This window comes from Ictalurus punctatus, chromosome 16 (genome assembly GCF_001660625.3).
Source record: "Ictalurus punctatus breed USDA103 chromosome 16, Coco_2.0, whole genome shotgun sequence".
Lineage (NCBI taxonomy): Eukaryota > Metazoa > Chordata > Actinopteri > Siluriformes > Ictaluridae > Ictalurus > Ictalurus punctatus.
The window spans coordinates 7,182,303-7,202,452 of record NC_030431.2 but is presented as its reverse complement, the minus strand read 5'-3'; the positions used below and the strand labels follow the sequence as shown (position 1 = coordinate 7,202,452).

Sequence of the window (20,150 nt, the reverse complement as noted above, 5' to 3'; positions counted from 1 at the left end):
TTTGGTTTTTGGGGTGTGTGTGTGAGATTTTGTGTTGAAAATTACATGTTCTGTTTTATTGTACCCATCAAAGGACTGAGATATGCTGCTTCATTTTGAACCCAGGTTTTATAGCATATAAACAGAACCAACAGACTTTCAAGGAGAGGTGTGATTTACAGTTCTCCATGTAGTCTGTGATTTTGGATTTTCCCTTCATTTTAATCAGATCCGAAAACGTAATTTGCTACTTTAGTAGTCTTCTCATTGGATACCTTATTATTCTTACTCAAGTAATTATTAACAATATTAATTTTACTGTTATTTGAGTAATTATTTTTAAATAAGTAGTTTTACTTGTACTTGAGTAAAAAATTATGGCTGCTCTACCCACCTCTGGCAGGAGCATTGCAGACATTTTGACAGCTGATATCTCTTTGCAGACTAAATTGATTAGGCTTATGTCTGTTTCTCTATGACATGTAATTATCAAAAAACTTGATCAAATTGTAAGAATAGCATATTTATCTAGCAAGGTTTTAGACACCTTTGGGCAGACTGACCCTTTCTATCGCTGTGTTTATTAAGCAGGCTCTTTACACAGCATAGGCAGACAGTGTGACAAAGTTAGAATGTAGCCTAAATAAATAAAAAAAAACAACACAACACTGTTTTGGTAAGATATATTTAAGGTTTCTTAAAGTAGAGAGATCAAATTATATTACTGGTAATTTACAGGACATTTAGTTTACTGGACATTTTTGGTTATTTCCAAGAATTCAGCCATAACATCTAACTGGGCTTTCTTGATTGCCATACATATTAATTATTTTTATTAAAATTGTATCTAGCTTCTAGAAGACAGTGATGGTTCAGTGTTTAAGGCTCTGGATTACTAATCAGAAGGTTGGGGGTTCAAGCCCTAACACTGAAAAGCTGACACTTTTGGGCCCTTATCCCTACTTGCTCCATGGGTGCTGTATCATGGCTAACTCTGCACTCTGACTCCAGCTCCCTAATGAGCTGGAATATGTGGAAAAAGAATTTCACTATAATGTATATGTAACAAATAATGGCTTCTTCTTCTTAGACATTTAAGCTTGTTATGAAGTTACTGAGCTGTAGATTAAAAAATAAACATCTTTCTAAAAGACATTGTGACTGACATTGTGATCATTTCAACCCAAAAAACTTCAATCAATAAATACAAGTAAAATGACAAGCACTGGGCATACACTACCAGTTAAATGTTTTCTTGCTCTCTGTGAGGGAAGGATTGCCTTGTTCTCTCACCTTTCGATAACAGCAACATTTGCAAATCATCAACATCTATTATCTAATGTACAGTACTGTGCAATAGTCTTAGGCATATGCAAAGAAATGTTATACAACAAATATGCCTTTAAACATAATAAAATTAAATAATTCTACATATTAAAAAAATACTATAAAGAGCAGTAAACAGAAATAAATGAAACAAAATCGATATTTGGTGTGTCGACCATTTGCTTTAAAAAAAAAATTTATTAGTAGTCTCAGGTAGAATTAGTGAGTTTATAAGGAAATGACCTGTAAGTTTTATTGAGCATCTTACAGAACCAGTGACAGTTCTTCTGGAGACTTTGACTGTCACACTTGCTTCTTATTTTTGCAGCAAAACTCAGCAGCCTTCATTATGTTTTTTGTCTGAAAAGTTGTTTCTTACAGTATGTAATGTGTTGCTTTCTTTACTGACATACAAATGTTTTTCTGTAACATTTAATTTTGTACTGGAAAACTAATGTTTGGAAATCTTAGGGTGCCTAAGATTTTGCACAGTACTGTACGACAAGTAATGCAGTTATAATGTTCTTCCTATCATGTTGCCTTAGGAGCAGTTCAAAAACAAGCAGTGGTGGATGTGTGTTAGACTTTCCTTCTCCCTTGGCCTTGGTTGATAGTGAGTCGGAATTAGATAAATAATTGTTTTTGAGAAAAACCTCGAAGCTTTTATTTTTTTTTTAACTATAGCTTTCCCCCTTTTTCTCCCAAAATTGGTCACCTACCAATTCCAACACACCAACTAGCTTTTCCCTGTTATACAACAGCTATCAACCTGGAAGGGTAAAAACTAACACATGCTTCATCGGAGACACATGAAGCAAGCCAACCTCATCATTACATGCTGTGTCACAGGGTAGAGTAACACACTCATGAGAATGCAATTTTCCCATGCATACATGAATTTACAGAGGCCCACAGTTTGGTTAGAGTCGCTGTAATGGGGCAGAGAGAGTATGCTGTCCCTCCCACCCACAAAGCACAGCCAATTTTGGACTCCAGGCCATAAATGGCTGTAGCATTGTTGGGATTCAAACTCGCAGTCTCCCAATGTTAGAGCAAACACTTTTCGTTAGGTCATTTGGGAGCTTTTAAAACTATAGTTTATCATTTCTTTTTATTAAACCATAAACTATATTTTTTAAGAAACTTGAATGAGAAAGTATAACTAATGAATAGGAATTAATTTTATGACAGTGCAATTACTCTCCTTTCAGGCCTGAATTGTCTGAGATTTATCTGCAAATCTGTGCAAAGTCAGCTTAGTCCATCCACACTTTGAGCCTAAATTAAGCTGAGATTTCTCATCTTTATGCAAATCCCATACACTGACACACATTTGATAAAAGTTTATTTTATTAGGCTTTTAAATATAACAATAAATTATTCACATTAGTCAATACAACACAATACAATCTTTGTAATAAATAGGTTAAATAAAGTTAAATAAAAAACATAATTTGTAATTATTGTGAAAACACAGCGCTGTCACATATCCCACAAAATATATTTTTTTATATAAAAAATACAGAATTCTGTTCTCATGTTGTGATTATTGTGAAACCACAAAAAAGCACAGAACAGGAAAGTTTTCGGGAGCTGAGATATACTTAAACATAAAATGAGCCTCCGGATTTACACTTGTACCTAGTACATACTTTCTGGAAACTGGTTTTCTGAATCACATCTCATTCTGAGAGACTACAGTCTCATCATGGAGTGTGAACAGCTGGAGGTGACTGGATTGCTGCTTACACATTTGCACTGGCTTATCGTCATCCTTTGAGGTGGTGATGAACCAGCCCGGGTATTTAACTGACTCGAAGGTGTTAAGGGAGTCACCAGTGCCGTTTCTGAAGAAAAGGAAGCGTTCCATGCCATCATTCTCCTGGATGGACTTCAGTCTCTCTTTGTCTTTTACCTCCTACAAAAGAATGAATGCATTACTTTTATAATAACCATTATAAGTTAGTGTTCTCTGATTTTCACTGCATCAGACATTTTGATTGACTGCCGTGTAAAAAGTTTTAGTTATGCCTCTCTTTGTCCTGAATTTGTTCCTAATCAGTAGGCTTAAGGTTGTATTGGGGTGCCATTAATTTCCACTGATATTACATTTACAAATATGCATGTAAAGCAAAGGTTAAAGACTTTAAACTTAAAACATTACATTTCTACAGCACCTGTACTCTACCTCTACCCACTATAACTACATTTTACCTTGAAATATAAGCATTCAAATATTCAAATATTTTTTTTATTAATACAAGTGAACATCACGCTCAAAACATCCTTTTATGAAAAGTTACATTTTAATCGCATTCCCAACACATTCATTCAACCCTTTAATTCGCTTCAATCAAATATTAGTTATGTCGCATTTTATGTCGAATTAAGACACATTTTCAACAGAATCTGCCTTGATTGTATTCTTTCTTGCTTGTGAGTCAAAGACTGTGTGCCAGTGACTAACCCTAAATGGACCAGATGGTTGTTTACATACCTCTAAGCCTAGAAAAGGAGTTTCATTCTCCAGTGTGCATGAGAGAAAGAGATTGGTCTTTACAATCCCCAAACATACAGGCTGGCCATTTTTGTTTTCTGTGCAGTTTGGTGGAGTGTAGGCCGAGAGGTTGAACCATGCTGTTGAAAAAAATCACTTTGGTTAAATGTCAGTACTGATTTTTAATTTTTTTTTAATTATTATTATTATTATTATTTTACAATAGACAAGCATGCCAAAAAGAAGCAATGGCAAGAAGGAATAAGTCTGAAAAGGTATGATGGACTGAGAACTGGTATGAAAAGGTATGAGAACTAAAAGTGAAAAGTCAGGACTTCAAAAGGTGAACCAAACCTCTGGACAGTGCCAAAGAGTGAAATTATAGATAGATGGATAGAAGATAGAAGAAATGGCAAGAATTATAAACAGATGGGGAATGTGCAAAAATATGGCAACATAATGCAAGAGTAGTAGTAGAATGGTCATTTAGGTACTAAGCTAATGACTGCGAAAGCGAATGTAAATTCAAATCACAGAGAGTCCAGTTTGGCACCTGAACAAGGTCTTTATCTATCTGCCATGTTATATGATTTGATTGAATTTGGCCTCAGATTTTGGAACCAAATCAATTACTATAAATTCTTAGTAGTGTAAGTGGTTTGTATTGAAAGTTTACCTTTATTCTCCTTATTTCCACCCTTCAGAGTAAAAGCCAGCAGAAGAGGAAGCTTTTCCTTCTGCACCAAAGCCCTTTTAGACTTGTCACATATAGTGCACCGCACAACCTTGTCTTGCAGGCTGTAACTCTTGGATTCAGTGCACTTCAAATTGATCACCATGCTCTCTGTGTGAGGAAGATGGGAGTGTGTCAGTGCTCATGCAGTCAGTTTCATCTCACACCAAAACAAAGTAAGAATATATGCATATACATTAAGATATAATGTTTGAACTGCACCTTCAATCACATTATCAATGAAGACATTGAAAAGCTCCTGGTCGGTGAACTCCGTGGACTGAATATTTTGAGTGAGTTTCAGCCTCTGCAAAGCGATTACAACATTAGCAACATGGCGCATACTAAGAGGCTCCTTGGTGACCTCGATGCGGAGTCCTTTGTGCAGGTCACATCTGCCGCTCTGTGAAACAGTCCACAGTGAGCTCAGGTTTTCATATAGTGAAAAAAAACATGAGCTGAAGTGAGGGGAGGTGAAGGTTTACAAATCTGAATCCATGACTTACCATGGCCAAAGGATCAGAGCAGTCCAGCTTGTCAAAATCCATGTCATCTGAATCAAATCCACAGTCACTGTCAAAGTACCTGATAAAAGGGAATGATTTCATGAAGGACTGTGTTTATTTCTTGACTTAGCTTGATAAAAATTTCTCTAATCACTAATGTATTGCTTGCTATGAATGAAGAAGAAGAGTCATCTTGGAAAAGTATTTGACTACCAGCATCAGACCAGAAACCCTTCCAATCACATCTACAAAAGCAAATGTGCTTTACAACAAATAGTCTGAATGAAAAATGGCTAAACATATGGAGAATTATATTCTTGAAAAAACTTCAACACATCCAAGGAGCTTCATCTTTCAGATGACTCTCTACTACTGGATAATCAAAATCATCTAGGCGACTGAACACCTTCACAGGACTTATATTTTTATTTTATATTATATTGTATATTATTATAACATAACAGTAACAGTGTTAAGGTTAAACAAAACTTCATAATACTAATGTCACAAGATATTGCCCTCAAAACTGCAGTAGGTTATTTTATTAATTGCTTCCAAGACAAGACTTACCTTTCCAGCATTAACAAATCTTTGTCAGCCATTTCTAAAAAAAAATAAAATAAAATAAAAATAATAATAATGAATTAAAAAAATTGATCTTACATTTAGTTTTCATCAGTTAATGAAACAGTGAACAAATCAATCAGTTAGTCAGTCAAACATTCATTCTGCAAGCATCAGATTTTCTACACATGCATATAAATTCACAGAATACATACCAGTGGTTAATGGGCTCGGATTAGAAACTGCGTTCTGAAGTTGTCCTTCTGAAGTTGTCTCTTTATGTCTGTTGAGCTGCTAGTCAATGCAGTCTTGTGTTTGTGCTGCAGTATTTATGGCTGCTATCTTGGAAATTCACTCGTGCTGACGTCACCTTGGAATGTTAAGTGTAGGGTTTTGCAACCAAGGAATAAATTTTTCCCATGGAATGACTCAATTGAACCAATTTCTTTGCAAAATGATTCACTGCTTTGAAGTGTTCGAACAATAATGTTGTAATGAAGCCTCCTTTGCTGAAATCACACGACTTGCCCAATTTGATACACGCTCCAAACCACTGATTCAAAACAAAAGATTCATAAAGGTTTCGAAGCTTCATGAAACAGTGTTTCAAAAGCGACCATCACTAGGGAATATTAAAATGTAAAATTAAGTTTTAAGTTAAATTTGATAAGCCTCCTTGAAATCTCAGGGTACTTAAGGCAAATAATTTAGATTGAAGGGGCTCAGCTGACAAAGAAGGTTGTGAAACCCTGGTCTATGTTTGCTACATAACCTAAATAAAATAAATAAACAAATCACTCTTTCTACTCTGTCTTTTTTTAATATTATACAGTGTAATAATAATAATACTAATAATATTACTACTAATACTAATACTAATAATAATAAAATAGTGTAACTACACTGAAAGTAATACTGGAGTGAGATCAAGAAAAGTGTGGCAAGAATTTTCACACAAGTCTTGGTAACTTTACCTATGGATTTTTAGTATGGTTTACATGGCACCAAGGAATTATGTTCATAAAATATATAAGTAATTTTAACCAGCAGTTTTCTTTTTTGAGTAAATTGTACTCAAACGTATTTATTTCATGCAAGAAATTATGTAATTATGTAAATCTCAACATATCGTTTCTTTAATCATTTATCATCATTACAACTTAATGGCCACTAACAATATACAATGTTATATAGAACTGGGTATATGAGCTTTCATAACGACTGAACTGGCAGAACCCTACTGCGGTCAGAAGTTTACATAAAATCATCATGAACATAAATGTCATGGCAATATTGGGCTTTCAATCATTTCTTTGAACTGTTCTTTTTCTGGGGAAGGATGATTGTACAACATACATATTTTTTAAAAAAACAAAAAAAAAACAAGAATTTGGTTCACAAGTTTTAATTTATTTGGGGTGTTCTGTAGTCAACACAAGTACAAAATTAGACATACACGGTCAAAAACATACATACATACAGCACACCTAATATTTAGTTGAATGTCCCTTGGCAAGTTTCACCTCGAGCAGACGATTTTGCAGACACGCATGTCTATGATGGGTGTGTGTAAACTTCCGACTGCAACTGTACATGATTACTTAACTGCTGTAGCTTGACACACCTGACTGAAAAGGACAAAGAGGGTGAAGCAAGAAAAATACTTTTTCAAAACATTTCATAATCCAAAAGCCTTTGGCCTTAAAGCCAACACAAAACAAGAAATACTGGAAACAGCCCATCCATAATGCTTAAAAGGAAATCAATTTAAACTGAAGTTAACCCAGTGTGTATTCACATGAATCAATTTAGAACACAATTTTTTTAATAATTCTTTGTGTAAAAATCACAGATTTGATTTTGCCATATTTAATGAACCATTGAAATTCTTCAGTAAATAATAAAATAAATGAAGTGACATTTATTTTTATTTTTTTTTAAAAGTAGTGTTAAAAGGAAAAATGCAGATTTTTCAAATACTATTTTAATTGTTCTATTTTACATTATTGCGAGGTTGGAATGACCTAACTTCCCAGAAGCATAACATAGTGAATATATCATATATAAAAAGTAAAAATCAAGAAAATAAGCAATGAATATACTTATATTCATTAGTAGCTTTATCAGGTAAATTTGTCAAAAAGATCACTTTGTAAGTGAACATATACTGACTCTAGTCAACTGTCAGCATGAGCTTTTGTCAGCCTCCTCTAGCCAGGGTTCACTTGTGTTCAACGGACACTTTATTAGACACACTAATCTTGTTAGCCTTAGAGTGCCCTCAAGTGGCAATGTTAAAGGCACCACATGTGGAAAAAGTTCAAGAATGTTATAAACCTACAGGAACGAATGAGTAGTTCTTAATTAAAATGTATCTAATGCCTATTAAATAATAAGAACTACTAGTTAATTATTCAATATGAATGATAGCAAAGTTCATTATTAACACAGAAATTACTGAGTTTTACATTTTTCCTGCAGAACTAATAGCAAACTATGGCTCTTTTATAATAACTACTGATAGTTAAGCCTTACCTTCAATAACCACTTCAGTCATTCATAATAAGTTTCAATTTATTGGTAAACTCATAACCATATAGTTAAAATACATGCAAACAACATTCGTAAGTGATTTGTGCAACTCTGTACTGTTATGATGGTACAAAGTAGTGCTAACAAATAAATGTATGATGATATTATATTCTAATTACTTGAAACAACAGCAACAACAACAATAATAATAATAATAAACTGAACAAACACTGGTGAGTATCCTCGCACCTACATGGATTTCATATTTCATTTCTTCATATTTACATCTAGATGTGTTAAAAAACTTTGAAACATTTTTGTTTTAATCCACCCATCTTTTCAAGTGATCAAAAATATTGGAAAATGTGACAGGTGACAGGTGTTTCTTGCTGCCCAGGTGTGCCCTGTTAAAATGATTGTTTAAAGAATTAATAGCTATAAATTTTAATCTCTTGGTTTGAGTCTTAGGTTTCACCTGTGAAGACTGTATTTGTTGTTTAAAAAAAAAAAAAACTTAAAAAAAAGGATAAACCAACATTTCATTACACTTCTGAATCTTAATATTTTGCATATTTGATTAAGCTACAAAAAAATTGTGTGATCACTGCATTAATTTAAAATGAAACTCTAGGCTTATATAAAGTTAATTCTCTATTGCCAAATATGAGGTGCATTTTGAACATAAAAATTATGAAAACATTACATTTAAAGTTAAACACATATTTAAGTTGAGTTAATATCTCCCCTACATTAAAATTTAAAAAATCCAAAACATGCTTAAAAATGCTCTAAAAAGTGTACAGCAATACAGTCTACATTTACAAAAACTTCATGCAGCACACTTAGATTTATGAGTGATTAGCGTACCCGCCATTGTTTCATATTGTGGCAGATGTAAAGGTGGAGGGTAATTTATAACTGCTTCAGGTTTTTCGACAAGAAACACTCCTACAATAGCTCCTCTGGAAGCTACCTCATTCCTCGTTCCTCTCCTCCTCGCGGTGCAATTAGAGAATTGATATGTCCTTCAAGATGGCTGACTTCGATCGATTTCCGGTCACGGGCTGGAGGACGGAGAAGCGAGGAAACGAGAAAGCATCAATTTGAGTATTGAGAAGTAAATACCCTAATATTTATGACAAATTTAGTAAAGTATCCCAATTCCAATGATTAAGTTAGTAAAATAAGAATGCACACTTGTAAATCAAAATACAGGTACAGGTACGAATATTTGGAGCACCAGATACAAGTATAGACAGTGCCTATGCCTTATTATGCATCAATACCTGGATTTCTAGGTTTTTAGTGCCCTCATGTGGCAAAGACAAGTCACTGTCTCACAGAATTTTGGCCCATGTAAATGAAGGGACTAAATATGTCGTTAAGGACTAAATATGCTGGGTCTCAGTATATTATCAGCTCACACATTTTTCTCCTTTCTGAAAAATCACCAGACAGATTGTGCTTTTGTTGTTTTATGACAAGTTTTCTTGCCTTCAGCATGACTTTTTTTTCATATGAGTCATCTCTCCCATATCCTTGCAAACATTTTTTTTTCATTAAGTTATGACACTATTCCTTTAAAGTTTGGAATTGAAATATGAAATATCTACTGATGTCTACCTATAGGCCGATATGTAATAGACCAACATGATATAATCAGCTATAGAGATGTATATTAACATCCAAAAAACACAAACAATCATTGCCTTTTTAACACTACTATCTTATACAGTATTTTAACTCAGTATAGCATGACATGCAGTTATAGGACGATAATGGTCAACGGGGTGGAGTGATGCAACCTGACATGGACCGGAAGGTTAATAAAGAGTGCCTACACTGAAGAAATAATTCTTTTAAATTTACTGTAAAAAATAATAAATAAATAAATAATAAGAAAGAAAAGGCAGCTGTGGTTACCAGAACTTTTCTGTATAAAGTTTGGTGGTAAAGTTTATAGTAATATGGTCAAATATTTATTTGGGGTGCCAACCCGTTGCAGGGCACATTCACACATTACAGACAATTTGGTAATACTAATCAGTTCACAACGCATGTCTTTGGGCTGGAGGAGGAGGAAGCCGGGGTACTCGGAGGAAGGCCCCAAAGCACAGTTGGAACATGCATGTTCCACGCACACAGGATGGAGGTGGGATTCAAACCACCAACCCCAGAAGTGCAAGGCAAACATGCTAAACACTAAGTCACCGTGCCCCCCCCCCCCCCCCCCCCCCATATAAAAATATATATAAATATAACTATATAACTATATACATTTTACTGGCAACAAAAAACCTGTAAAATAATTTTCTGTACATAAACAGCAATTAAAACCCAACATATTACTACAGTGGCATTAAATATAGTCAAAACAAAGTTACTTAGGCCTTTTGTAAACAATTTTCCAAATTCCAAATTTCCCAACTCGCACACTTCATTGAAAAAGAATACAGTGGAAATGAGAATGGAGTTTTTATTTCTTTAATAGCAGTGGCATATGCAAAAAAAAATCTACTTACTTAAAAAATCATGTTACTGACCTGTTGCCAATTAACCTAATTAGTTACAAAATGTTCCTCTAGCTGTTTCCTTTTAGTAACACTTTTCCAGCCTTTTGTTTCCCCGTCCCAACTTTTTTGAGACTTTTTGCGGCCATCAAATTCAAAATTACCTTATTTTTTCCTTAAAATGGTACATTTCCTCAGTTTAAACATTTGATATGTTTTCTATGTTCTATTGTGAATAACATATGGGCTTATGAGATTTGCAAATCATTACATTCTGTTTTTATTAACATTTTACACATTGTCCCAACTTTTTTGGAATTGGGGTTGTAGAACATAGAACCTTTTGTATCAGACCACTCCATTTTTAGGCAAGCAAAAGGATAGGAACAGATGAGTCTTGAAGTAAATGAAAGTAAATAACACTTAATATTTTGTTGCATATCCCTTGCTTGCAATAACTGCATCAAGCCTGCAACTCACTGACATCACCAAATTGTTGGTTTCTTTTTTAATGCGTTTTTCATGAATTCCATCTATTTGCATAATGTAACTCTGTCTCTTAGAATTGACTGACATATTGTTTACAAACGTCAACAAGTTTTTGATCATTTTTGAGAGTCACACAATCCTAAGTGGTGTAACATCAATTTTGTGGAAAAAAAAATCCTAGGACTAGTTAGCAAATGAAGGTTTCTCATATTATGCAAATTATCTCAAATTTAAGTGCCAGAGCCAAATGTTCCAAAAAGCAATTTGCGCAAAGAAATTAAGCTGAAGAAGAATTTTTACTGCACACTTTATTTTCCAAGAGATTTGCTTGCTTTTGCGTGCACAAACATGAATAGCACCCCCTAATGTCCAATTTGAATGAGACTGCATCACATAGCACTGGGTCTAAAACCTACCCAAACCTACCATTCAAATTTCATGATGATGGCTCAATGTTAAACCTGTCAAATGCCTGCTGAAATGTTATTGGCTGATGACAGCCTTTTTTTTTTTTTTAAAGTAATTAGGTCAACATCAAAAGTCCACTTACAGATTAGCACATAGATGCACCATACCAAATTCCAGCTTGATGTGACTTAGGATTCCTGAGAAGCAATTATGTCACCATAGCCCATCACACCACAGCCCAGAGCAATCTTCAAATCTTCAAGATAGTAAAGACTGGCCAAAAATCCTAGGATCAGTTTGTGAAAGTAGATTTTGGATATTATGCAAATTATCACAAATTTCCATAGGCGAAGCTAAATGGTCCAAAAGGCTTTTTTTGTAGAGTATGAGTAAAAGAAACAAACCTACTGAACCTGAGACATTTGGGCACTTCTCTGATAATTGCCCTTCTAGCTCATGAAAAGCCACTAAATGTCCTTTAGTGACCCAGCCACAGCCCAAACTTGAAGCCCATAACTCTGTGGAGAGACCTGAAGATGGCAGAAGATGGCTCCCCATCCAATCTGACTGAGCTTGAGGAGATCTGTCAGTAAGAATGGGAGAACCTGACCAAATCTAGGTGTGCAAAGCTTGTAGAGCATAAAAAGTGATCTCTGTGACTTGACTTTAACTGTGGCATGATTGTTGGTACCAGATGGGCTGGTTTGAGTATTTCAGAAATTGCTGGTCTCCTAGGATTTTCACACACAATAGCCTCTAGAGTTACACAGAATGGTGAGGGAAAAAAGAAAAAAGCATCCTGTGAACGAAGGCTGAAACACCTTGTTGATGAGAGAGATCAAAGGTGAATGACCAGACTGGTCTGACAGGAAGGCTATAATAACTCAAATAAGCATGCTTTACAACTACTGTGAACAGAAAAGCATCTCAAAACACACAACACATCAAACCTTGAGGTGGATGGGCTACAACAGCAGAAGACCACATCAAATTCTACAAGAATTCCACAAGGATCTGAGGCTATCATGGACACAGACTCACCAAAACTGGACAGTTGAAGACTGGAAAAGGACCAGGAGATTTTTTTCTTTCTTTCTAATCTTCAACTGTACCGTTTAGGTGAGCCTGTGCCCACGATCCTTAGATTCCTGTTCTTGGCTGACTGGAGTGGAACCCAATGCAGTCTTATGCTGTTGTAGCCCATCAACCTCAAGGCATATTGATATTTTGTGCATACTGAGATGCTTTTCTGTTTACCATAGTTATTGGTTATTTGAGTTACTATATCCTTCCTGGTAGCTCGAATCAATCTGGCCATTTTCCTTTAACTGTTTCCTTGAATATATATTAACCTTTAATATATATCCATAAATAAAACATGAAAACATTTATTAATCAATATTAAATGGAAATGATATATTATATATATTATGTGTGTGTATGTATATGTGTATATATGTGTATGTATATATGAATATGTGAAAAAAAAAATGAGTGAGCAACAATTCTGTGGGTGGAAACACCCATCCATAAAACATTTATTAATCAATATTAGATGGAAATTATTTCGACCTTTCTCACATCATGCCGCTGTTCAACATGAAAGGAAATTGTGGTTATAAACGGACAGGTTCAGCAGCTGATCTGTGTTCAGCTTCTGCCTTGTACATTATGGTGATATTTAACGCATGGAATGGGGAAAGTTGGTCTCGGATCAGACCTTCAGGAACGTTTCTCCTTGGAAGCAACAACAGGAAGTGCCTGTGTGGAGAAATATCTCCAACCAATAAAAAACCGTGAACCCGCCCTTGAACTGTTGATGACAAGCGCGTAAACCTATGAACTAGCGCACGTGGCTATTAGTGGCAGATGCACGGCCAATGAGATCGCGAGGATTCCACTTCCGTGAACTTGACGTCAACGACGTTGTCCGTCCGCTGTACGCAAACACCAGTGCAGGCAGGGGGACAAGTTGGCTGGTGGTGGTGAAGATGGCGGATGGAGACAGCGGGAGTGAGCGCGGTGGTGGAGGCAGTAGTGGTGGTGGTGGTGGTGGTGGTGGTGGAGGAGGAGGAGGAGGAGGAGGAGGCGGCGGCGGTTTCTCGCAGTTCCAGCGGGAGCAAGAGACGCAGGAATTGGCGTCAAAGCGCCTCGACATCCAGAACAAACGTTTCTATCTGGACGTCAAGCAAAACTCCAAGGGCCGTTTCATCAAGATCGCTGAGGTCGGCGCCGGTGGATCGAAAAGTCGCCTGACCCTTTCCATGTCCGTGGCTGCGGAGTTCCGCGACTACCTCGGCGATTTCATCGAGCACTACGCCCAGCTTGGGCCCAGTAGCCCCGAGCAGATCGCGCAGTCCTCAGGGGGAGGCCCAGGAGACGACGGCGGCCCTCGGCGGGCTCTCAAAAGCGAGTTCTTGGTGCGTGAGAACCGTAAATACTACCTTGATCTAAAGGAGAATCAGCGCGGCAGGTTCCTGCGCATACGACAGACCGTGAATCGAGGGCCGGGCTTTGGACTCGGAGGCCCCGGAGGCGGCGGAGCGCAAGCGGGTCAAACAATCGCACTACCTGCGCAGGGCTTAATCGAGTTCCGCGACGCGCTCGCCAAACTCATCGACGATTACGGTGGAGACGACGAGGAGCTAAGCGGCGGTGCAGGGGCTGGCGCGGCCTCAGGCGGTTACAGCGAGCTGCCTGAGGGCACCTCCATCATGGTGGACTCCAAGCGCTTCTTCTTCGACGTCGGCTCCAACAAGTACGGCGTGTTTCTGCGCGTGAGCGAGGTGAAGCCCAGCTACCGGAACTCCATCACGATTCCGTTCAAAGCCTGGAGTAAGTTCGGCGGCGCCTTCTGCCGCTACGCTGAGGAGATGAAGGAGATCCAGGAGAGACAGCGCGATAAAATGTTCGAGCGGAGAGACGAGTCCGAGGGAGAGGACGTGGATGACGACTGATGCTACACAAAGTTTATTTAAAAAAAAAAAAAAAAAAAAAAAAAAACTGTATGTAGTGCTCATATAATGAGATTCGGTTAAAAAAAAAAAATTGTGCAGAAACGAGCGAAGAAAGTGCATGACGAATCGGACTTCAAAATAGCCTACTCAAATATTCGTGGCGTGATATTCATTTGACAGAAAAGAAAAAAATGTATAGCTCTGTGAAGTTTGTGTGATGAGGATAAACCGTATAGAGCCATCGGCCGAGTTATGTTTTATTCGGGGACAGTTATGATTTATTATAGTTCTAAACCAGCAAGTTTTAATTGTCTAAGGTGACAGTTACTCTTTTATAACACTAATGCTGCTGAAATAAAACACGCAGTCAAATTCAAGCAAGAGAAAAGAAGGCATATTGGTCAGCATATTTCAAAAGAAATGTCTTGACTTGCATTCATTATAGTTTTGATGGTTATGGAAGCAAAAGACCAATAACTCTGTCCATATGGACCAGAAGAATAACACTGCTGTCACCTGCCCATGATGGGCTGTTTTCATTTAATATATATGGGGAAGTCATAGGAATATTCACAGAATTAAACTGAAGACAAGTTATATACTATACTATATGAAAAAAAAACAAATTAGTGTATGGGAATGACATATGGAGGTGATTTAAGAAAAATAAAATTCATGAAATACTTTGTGTTGATTGGGGGAGTAGGGGGCAAAAAAATAAGTTATTTGCTTTGAGCACTGTCTTTTCAACTCTGGTCCAAATTTGAATGCCTATATTGGAGTTAAAGTTATATGTAACTTCTCGGTAGATATAAGGACCAGTTAAGGCAATGAAACCACACTCCTTTTTTTTTTTTTAATTTAAAGGACAAAACAAAATCAGACAAGTCTTTTTGGTTGGTTCCTGTACCTTTTTGTTTGTTTAGAATAATATAAAGGCAGATTATACGTTGACAGAATTAACTGAACAAACCAGCATATTTTTAATACCTAAAGTAGAACATATATTAAAGCCTCCAAGGCAAATTTTATAAGAGAAAAGTAATATGGAATTTGAAAATAATATCTTTGTTTTGCAAAAGTTTGGAGAATATATATATATATATATATATATATATATATATATATATATATATATATATATATATATATATATATATAAAATGTGTGTATGTGTATAACTAAAGAATATTAATGTTATGTAAATCTTGTTTCAGATATCAACCTTTTTTCCAGCACACCCTCAGATTTTACATTGTATTTGCCTGTTTAAATGACTTCAGTTAAAGGGATAGTTCAACCAGACAATGCTAACAGTGTATAAATAATAATAATAATAATAATAATAAAATATTACTGGTTAGCATTGGATCAGTCAAATATTAGACCTATTGGATTGAACTTGCTCTTTAAGTAAACAGTGATAGCACTCAAAGTTAGCAAGCTATCCTGTATTAATTGTGGTGTTGTGCATGCTTTCCCCATATTGTTGTTTATTTAATTTATTAAGTTCTTTAAACATGGTATATGTAGCTATGTTGACGCTACGATGATGTTGTTTTTTTTTATTGTTTGTCTTTTTTTTTTCTCTCTCCAGAACATGCATTTAGAGGGCAAACCAACAACAATGTCTGTTGTTTTCTTTAGGCGTCATCTAGGCTGGTCCCGTTTTGTTTTATTTTTCTTACCAGGTCTATGTGAATTACCCAATGGTAATGACCATGGCTAGTAAAAGTGTTGCGTTGATTTGTTTGCCACATTTCATTGTTGCACTTTAAAACGGATCAACAGTATCCCAGCGATTATGGTGCAGTTTACTGAGAGTGATGTAGATCATGATTTGTTTTTTGCCTCCTACTTATAGCAATGAAATTAAGAGATCATTTTGGGAGGCATACATGTTCTGTATTCATATATAAAACTATCTTTTGTTATCCCTACGGACTTGTACTGTTTCATGTTAAATGGCAGCTGTTTCCATAACTGTGTCCTACTGTAAACGCTCAAGATCCAATTAATAAATGCAAAACCTTGCTTTTATGCAGAAGATCCAATTGCGGACTAGAGCACAGTTTTTAACACAGATTATGACCGGAGCAGAGTGACCTTGTTGTTTTTTGGTGTTTTTGATTTATTTATTTTTTCTAAACTTTTTACAATCAGTTATGTGTGCCACTGGCACTGCTGATATCTCTGCTCCATTTCATTCATGTTCTCCTTCAACCTGCAATCGCAGCAGCTGTTGTCCTGCAGCAGGGAGCTGACTTAGCAGACTGCCTATTTTAACATTTGTGGCATGGGGAGGCTAGCATTCCTGTCCAAGATTCAGCTGTGCCGTTAACACTTGAGTGTCGAAAGACACAAGGACTCGATTGTCGAACCCACTGCGCTCAGACACCCTCCGAAAATGTAATTGCATCAACAAGGCTGTAGCAAACCTGCTTTCTTAACTGTTCTGACTGTATCATCCTTAGCAAGGGAAGTAGAGCAACCCTCTAAGACTTTTCTAAAGTTTTTGTTGCTGACATGTTCAGAGATTTTTCAGACAGCATTTGTTATTAAAATTAATGCTGGTCAGCCGTTAAAGCACTCAAGTTCAATTGGCTAGTAGAGAAAAAGCACTGTGTTTGGAAGAAGCAAGCCAAATAAAAGTGTGACAAAGCACCAGCAGCTGTTGGCAAGATAATCCTTCAGCTGTGCTGTTTGTTTTTGTTTTTGTTTTTTTGCTCCCAACCCACCCTTACAGTTTATTTCAAGTTCAAAAAAAGGAAATCATTCTGATTATTGTGATCATTCTGTGGACCTGTGACTTCTCTGTGGTCATCATACTGTATGTAAACTGAACTAATGATAGTTTTCTTGGTCTGTGTGAATGTTATGTTGCTAGAATAATCCGACTAATCAGTATAGTTCAGATGAGGGTCTTACTATGGGTATAAACAGGCATTCCACTAATTACACTTGTATGCACTACAAAAAAAGCTATGTAGTAGATAGGAAGTGCTGCAAAATCATGAAAAAAAAATTATTTTTTACTAATTTATTGTCACAGAGAAAGTAATGCCAGGAAGCAATATACGTACACAGGGACGGGTTTATGGCTATATATCCTGCTACAGCGGGTTGATTTGTCTTCCTGGGTTTCAAAGTTGGGGAATGTGCAAGTTCAATAGGCTGGTTCCATATGTTTCATAAATCCTTTAATTTTTCTTTAAAAATTCTCTTTTTCTTTTTTAAATTAAAAACACACCAGTGTCGTTTTGATTGATGTTAACTGTGTTGCTGTTCCAAGTAATTCTCCAGAGTTCAGTGATTACTTGATGGACTGTTTTGGACATGCAAGTGTGAACCAAGCTTGTAATGGAACATTTCTTCACAAGTCAAAGGAATAGTTATTTTTCAATTAATATGTTTCTGGCAGATATGTTAAGGTCAACACCAAGCCCATATATGGTTTCTACTCAGGTTTTAGGTATCCTCAGTTTCTGTGTGCCCCCGTCACGTACATACCTCCTGTTAAGATTAAGTGGTTAGGAGGCAGGCTAGATACATTTTCCTATAACAGGAACTCTAATGAGGTGAACACTCCAGTCCTGCTGGTGCTTGACTATCCTGTAACCTCGTATTGCCTCCAACAGACCACAGACTGGGTGGCCATCCATTTCTCTATGGGTGCTCACTTTTTCAAGTGGAGATTTACAAGTCTATATTTAGAAAATTCTATGTATGTTTGTACCGAAATAAAGAAAATTATCATTGATGGTAAATTAGTCGCTGTCTTGGTGCTGATGTCTTTTTTCTTGCAAGTTATGTTTTCATTTTAACCCCAAGGTTTAATGGGGGACTATGGGCTTTCAGCCATGTTCAGAATCTACGAAAGTATTCTGAATATTAAAAAAAAAAAAAAAAAAAGTTCAATTGTGCATAAAGTCAGTGGGATTGTGGGCCAGGGCTGGCCCTGACAAATTTGGTGCCTTAGACAAGGTTTTAGCTGGTGGCCCTTGCATCACAGCCAATTCCACCACGATCATTGTGTTCATACACTCACACAGGAAGTGCATTTTTCATGTCTTAGAGACTTTCTTTATTTTAGAAACAAAACCCCCCACAAAATAAAAAATAGTATTAAAAAAGTGACACAAATTAAATTATAAATACAATATAAATAAGAGTATTGCATGAAAAGCTAAGTATAGTACAGAAACCGCAGTACAAAACCATAATGTAGCATTACAGCCTTACTCGCCTTGCCTTTCTTGGAGCAAACAAGTAACTCTGAGAACAAACTCTGTTCTTACCTTATCATCTAAAACAGATGGCCAGTCAGCAGGGTCTATTGGTAAAGCCTTTTTGGAGACGCATCACACTGTGCTGGGGCTGTGCTGTGCTGAGATAGAGGGGACAGATGCACTTGATGCTGCAGCGCTGGGCTGTGCTGAGGTAGCGAAGGTGTCAGCAGGTGACCCAGAATTTGAAGGGGTGGGATTCAAATATTTTAAAAGTGTATCTGAAGAGAGAACAGGAGTATATGGTTGCTATATTATACTGATTTTAATATTGATTAGATTGATGCACCAGTCCAGAGCAACGCTTGGGCCAACAGAAAATATAAGCTATGTAGTTATGTTGCTTTTTTTGTAATATTTCAAATGAATAGTATTAAAAATAGTATTAGCAAGAAAAAAAATCGCACACTCATTTGGGCCCCCCCATGGATGGATGGTGCCCCTAACATTTGCCCCTATTCCGCCTATGCCATCGGACGGCCCTGTTGTGGGCCCACTATTTAGAGGTGATTTTTAATGGTTTTCTCATATACCCAGTAGAACTCAATTGGATACTTTCTAAGGTGAGAGAAATATAGCAGTACACAGTAATCTTGGCAAGCCATGTCTTCATGGAGCTCATTTTGTGCACAGGGGTATTGTCATGCTGGAACAGGTTTGGGTCCCTTAGTTCCAGTGAAGGGAAACTGTAATGCTACAGTTGTGTGCTTCAACATTGTGGCAGCAGTTTGGGAAAGAACCAAGTATGGGTGTGACGGTCAGGTGTCCAAAACATTTAGACATATAGTGTAGTGCAACTGTAATATATGGAAATATATGAGGGTGAGTTAAATTAAAACCTTTATATTTTTATTTTGCACTATTTGTTGCAAACAGATGTCACAAAAGTGCATTATTTTTCTACATCTCCATTTTATTCAATGCAAGCGTTCCAGTGCTTAACAAGTGTCTGGATTCCTCTAGAAAAAAATGTGTTTCAATTGTAATCTATGTCACACTTTCAAGGTTTATATTATATTCAGTGAAACCTTGAGTGGGGCAAATTATATGCAAGATCATTTCTGCTACTTGTAGGAAGCTTCTGTCTATTCAATCATATAAAAATACTGATCATATATTTTTTTAAAAGCTTTGGTCAAACTGAGAATCTTACACTACATGGAAACAGTGAATGTCTGATAAGAGGTGCTTAAAGTTGAAGGCTTGGAAAACCTGCTATTACGATAAATACTTGTACTATTTAATGGAAGCTCTGTGCTTTAACCCTATTAATAGAGTAGTACTTCATGGCTTCCACCATTTAAGTGAGTCCTTATGTTTATGCACAGGATAGCAGTCAGAACACTTAAGCAATCTCATTCGA

At 36.5% G+C, this 20,150-nt stretch overlaps 2 protein-coding genes across 2 annotated transcripts; one reads left to right on the top strand and one right to left on the bottom strand.

Moving 5' to 3' along the window:
- Nucleotides 1–2,637: 2,637 nt before the first annotated feature.
- LOC100304696 (interleukin 1, beta) lies at nt 2,638–5,895 on the bottom strand. Its single transcript, NM_001200219.1, is given in 7 exon segments — nt 2,638–3,223; nt 3,803–3,942; nt 4,479–4,646; nt 4,758–4,938; nt 5,042–5,120; nt 5,612–5,645; nt 5,821–5,895. Coding segments are annotated over 6 exon segments (843 nt in total). The 5' UTR covers nt 5,644–5,645; nt 5,821–5,895; the 3' UTR covers nt 2,638–2,980.
- A 7,500-nt stretch (nt 5,896–13,395) lies between these two features.
- On the top strand, nt 13,396–18,271 carry purbb (purine-rich element binding protein Bb). Its single transcript, XM_017489737.3, has one exon. The coding sequence runs from the start codon at nt 13,425–13,427 to the stop codon at nt 14,499–14,501; it is 1,077 nt and encodes a 358-aa protein (XP_017345226.1). The 5' UTR covers nt 13,396–13,424; the 3' UTR covers nt 14,502–18,271.
- Nucleotides 18,272–20,150: the final 1,879 nt, after the last annotated feature.

Excerpts from the sequence above, each read along its gene's own strand:
- purbb (XM_017489737.3), top strand. The coding sequence starts at position 13,425 with ATGAGATCGCGAGGATTCCACTTCCGTGAACTTGACGTCAACGACGTT.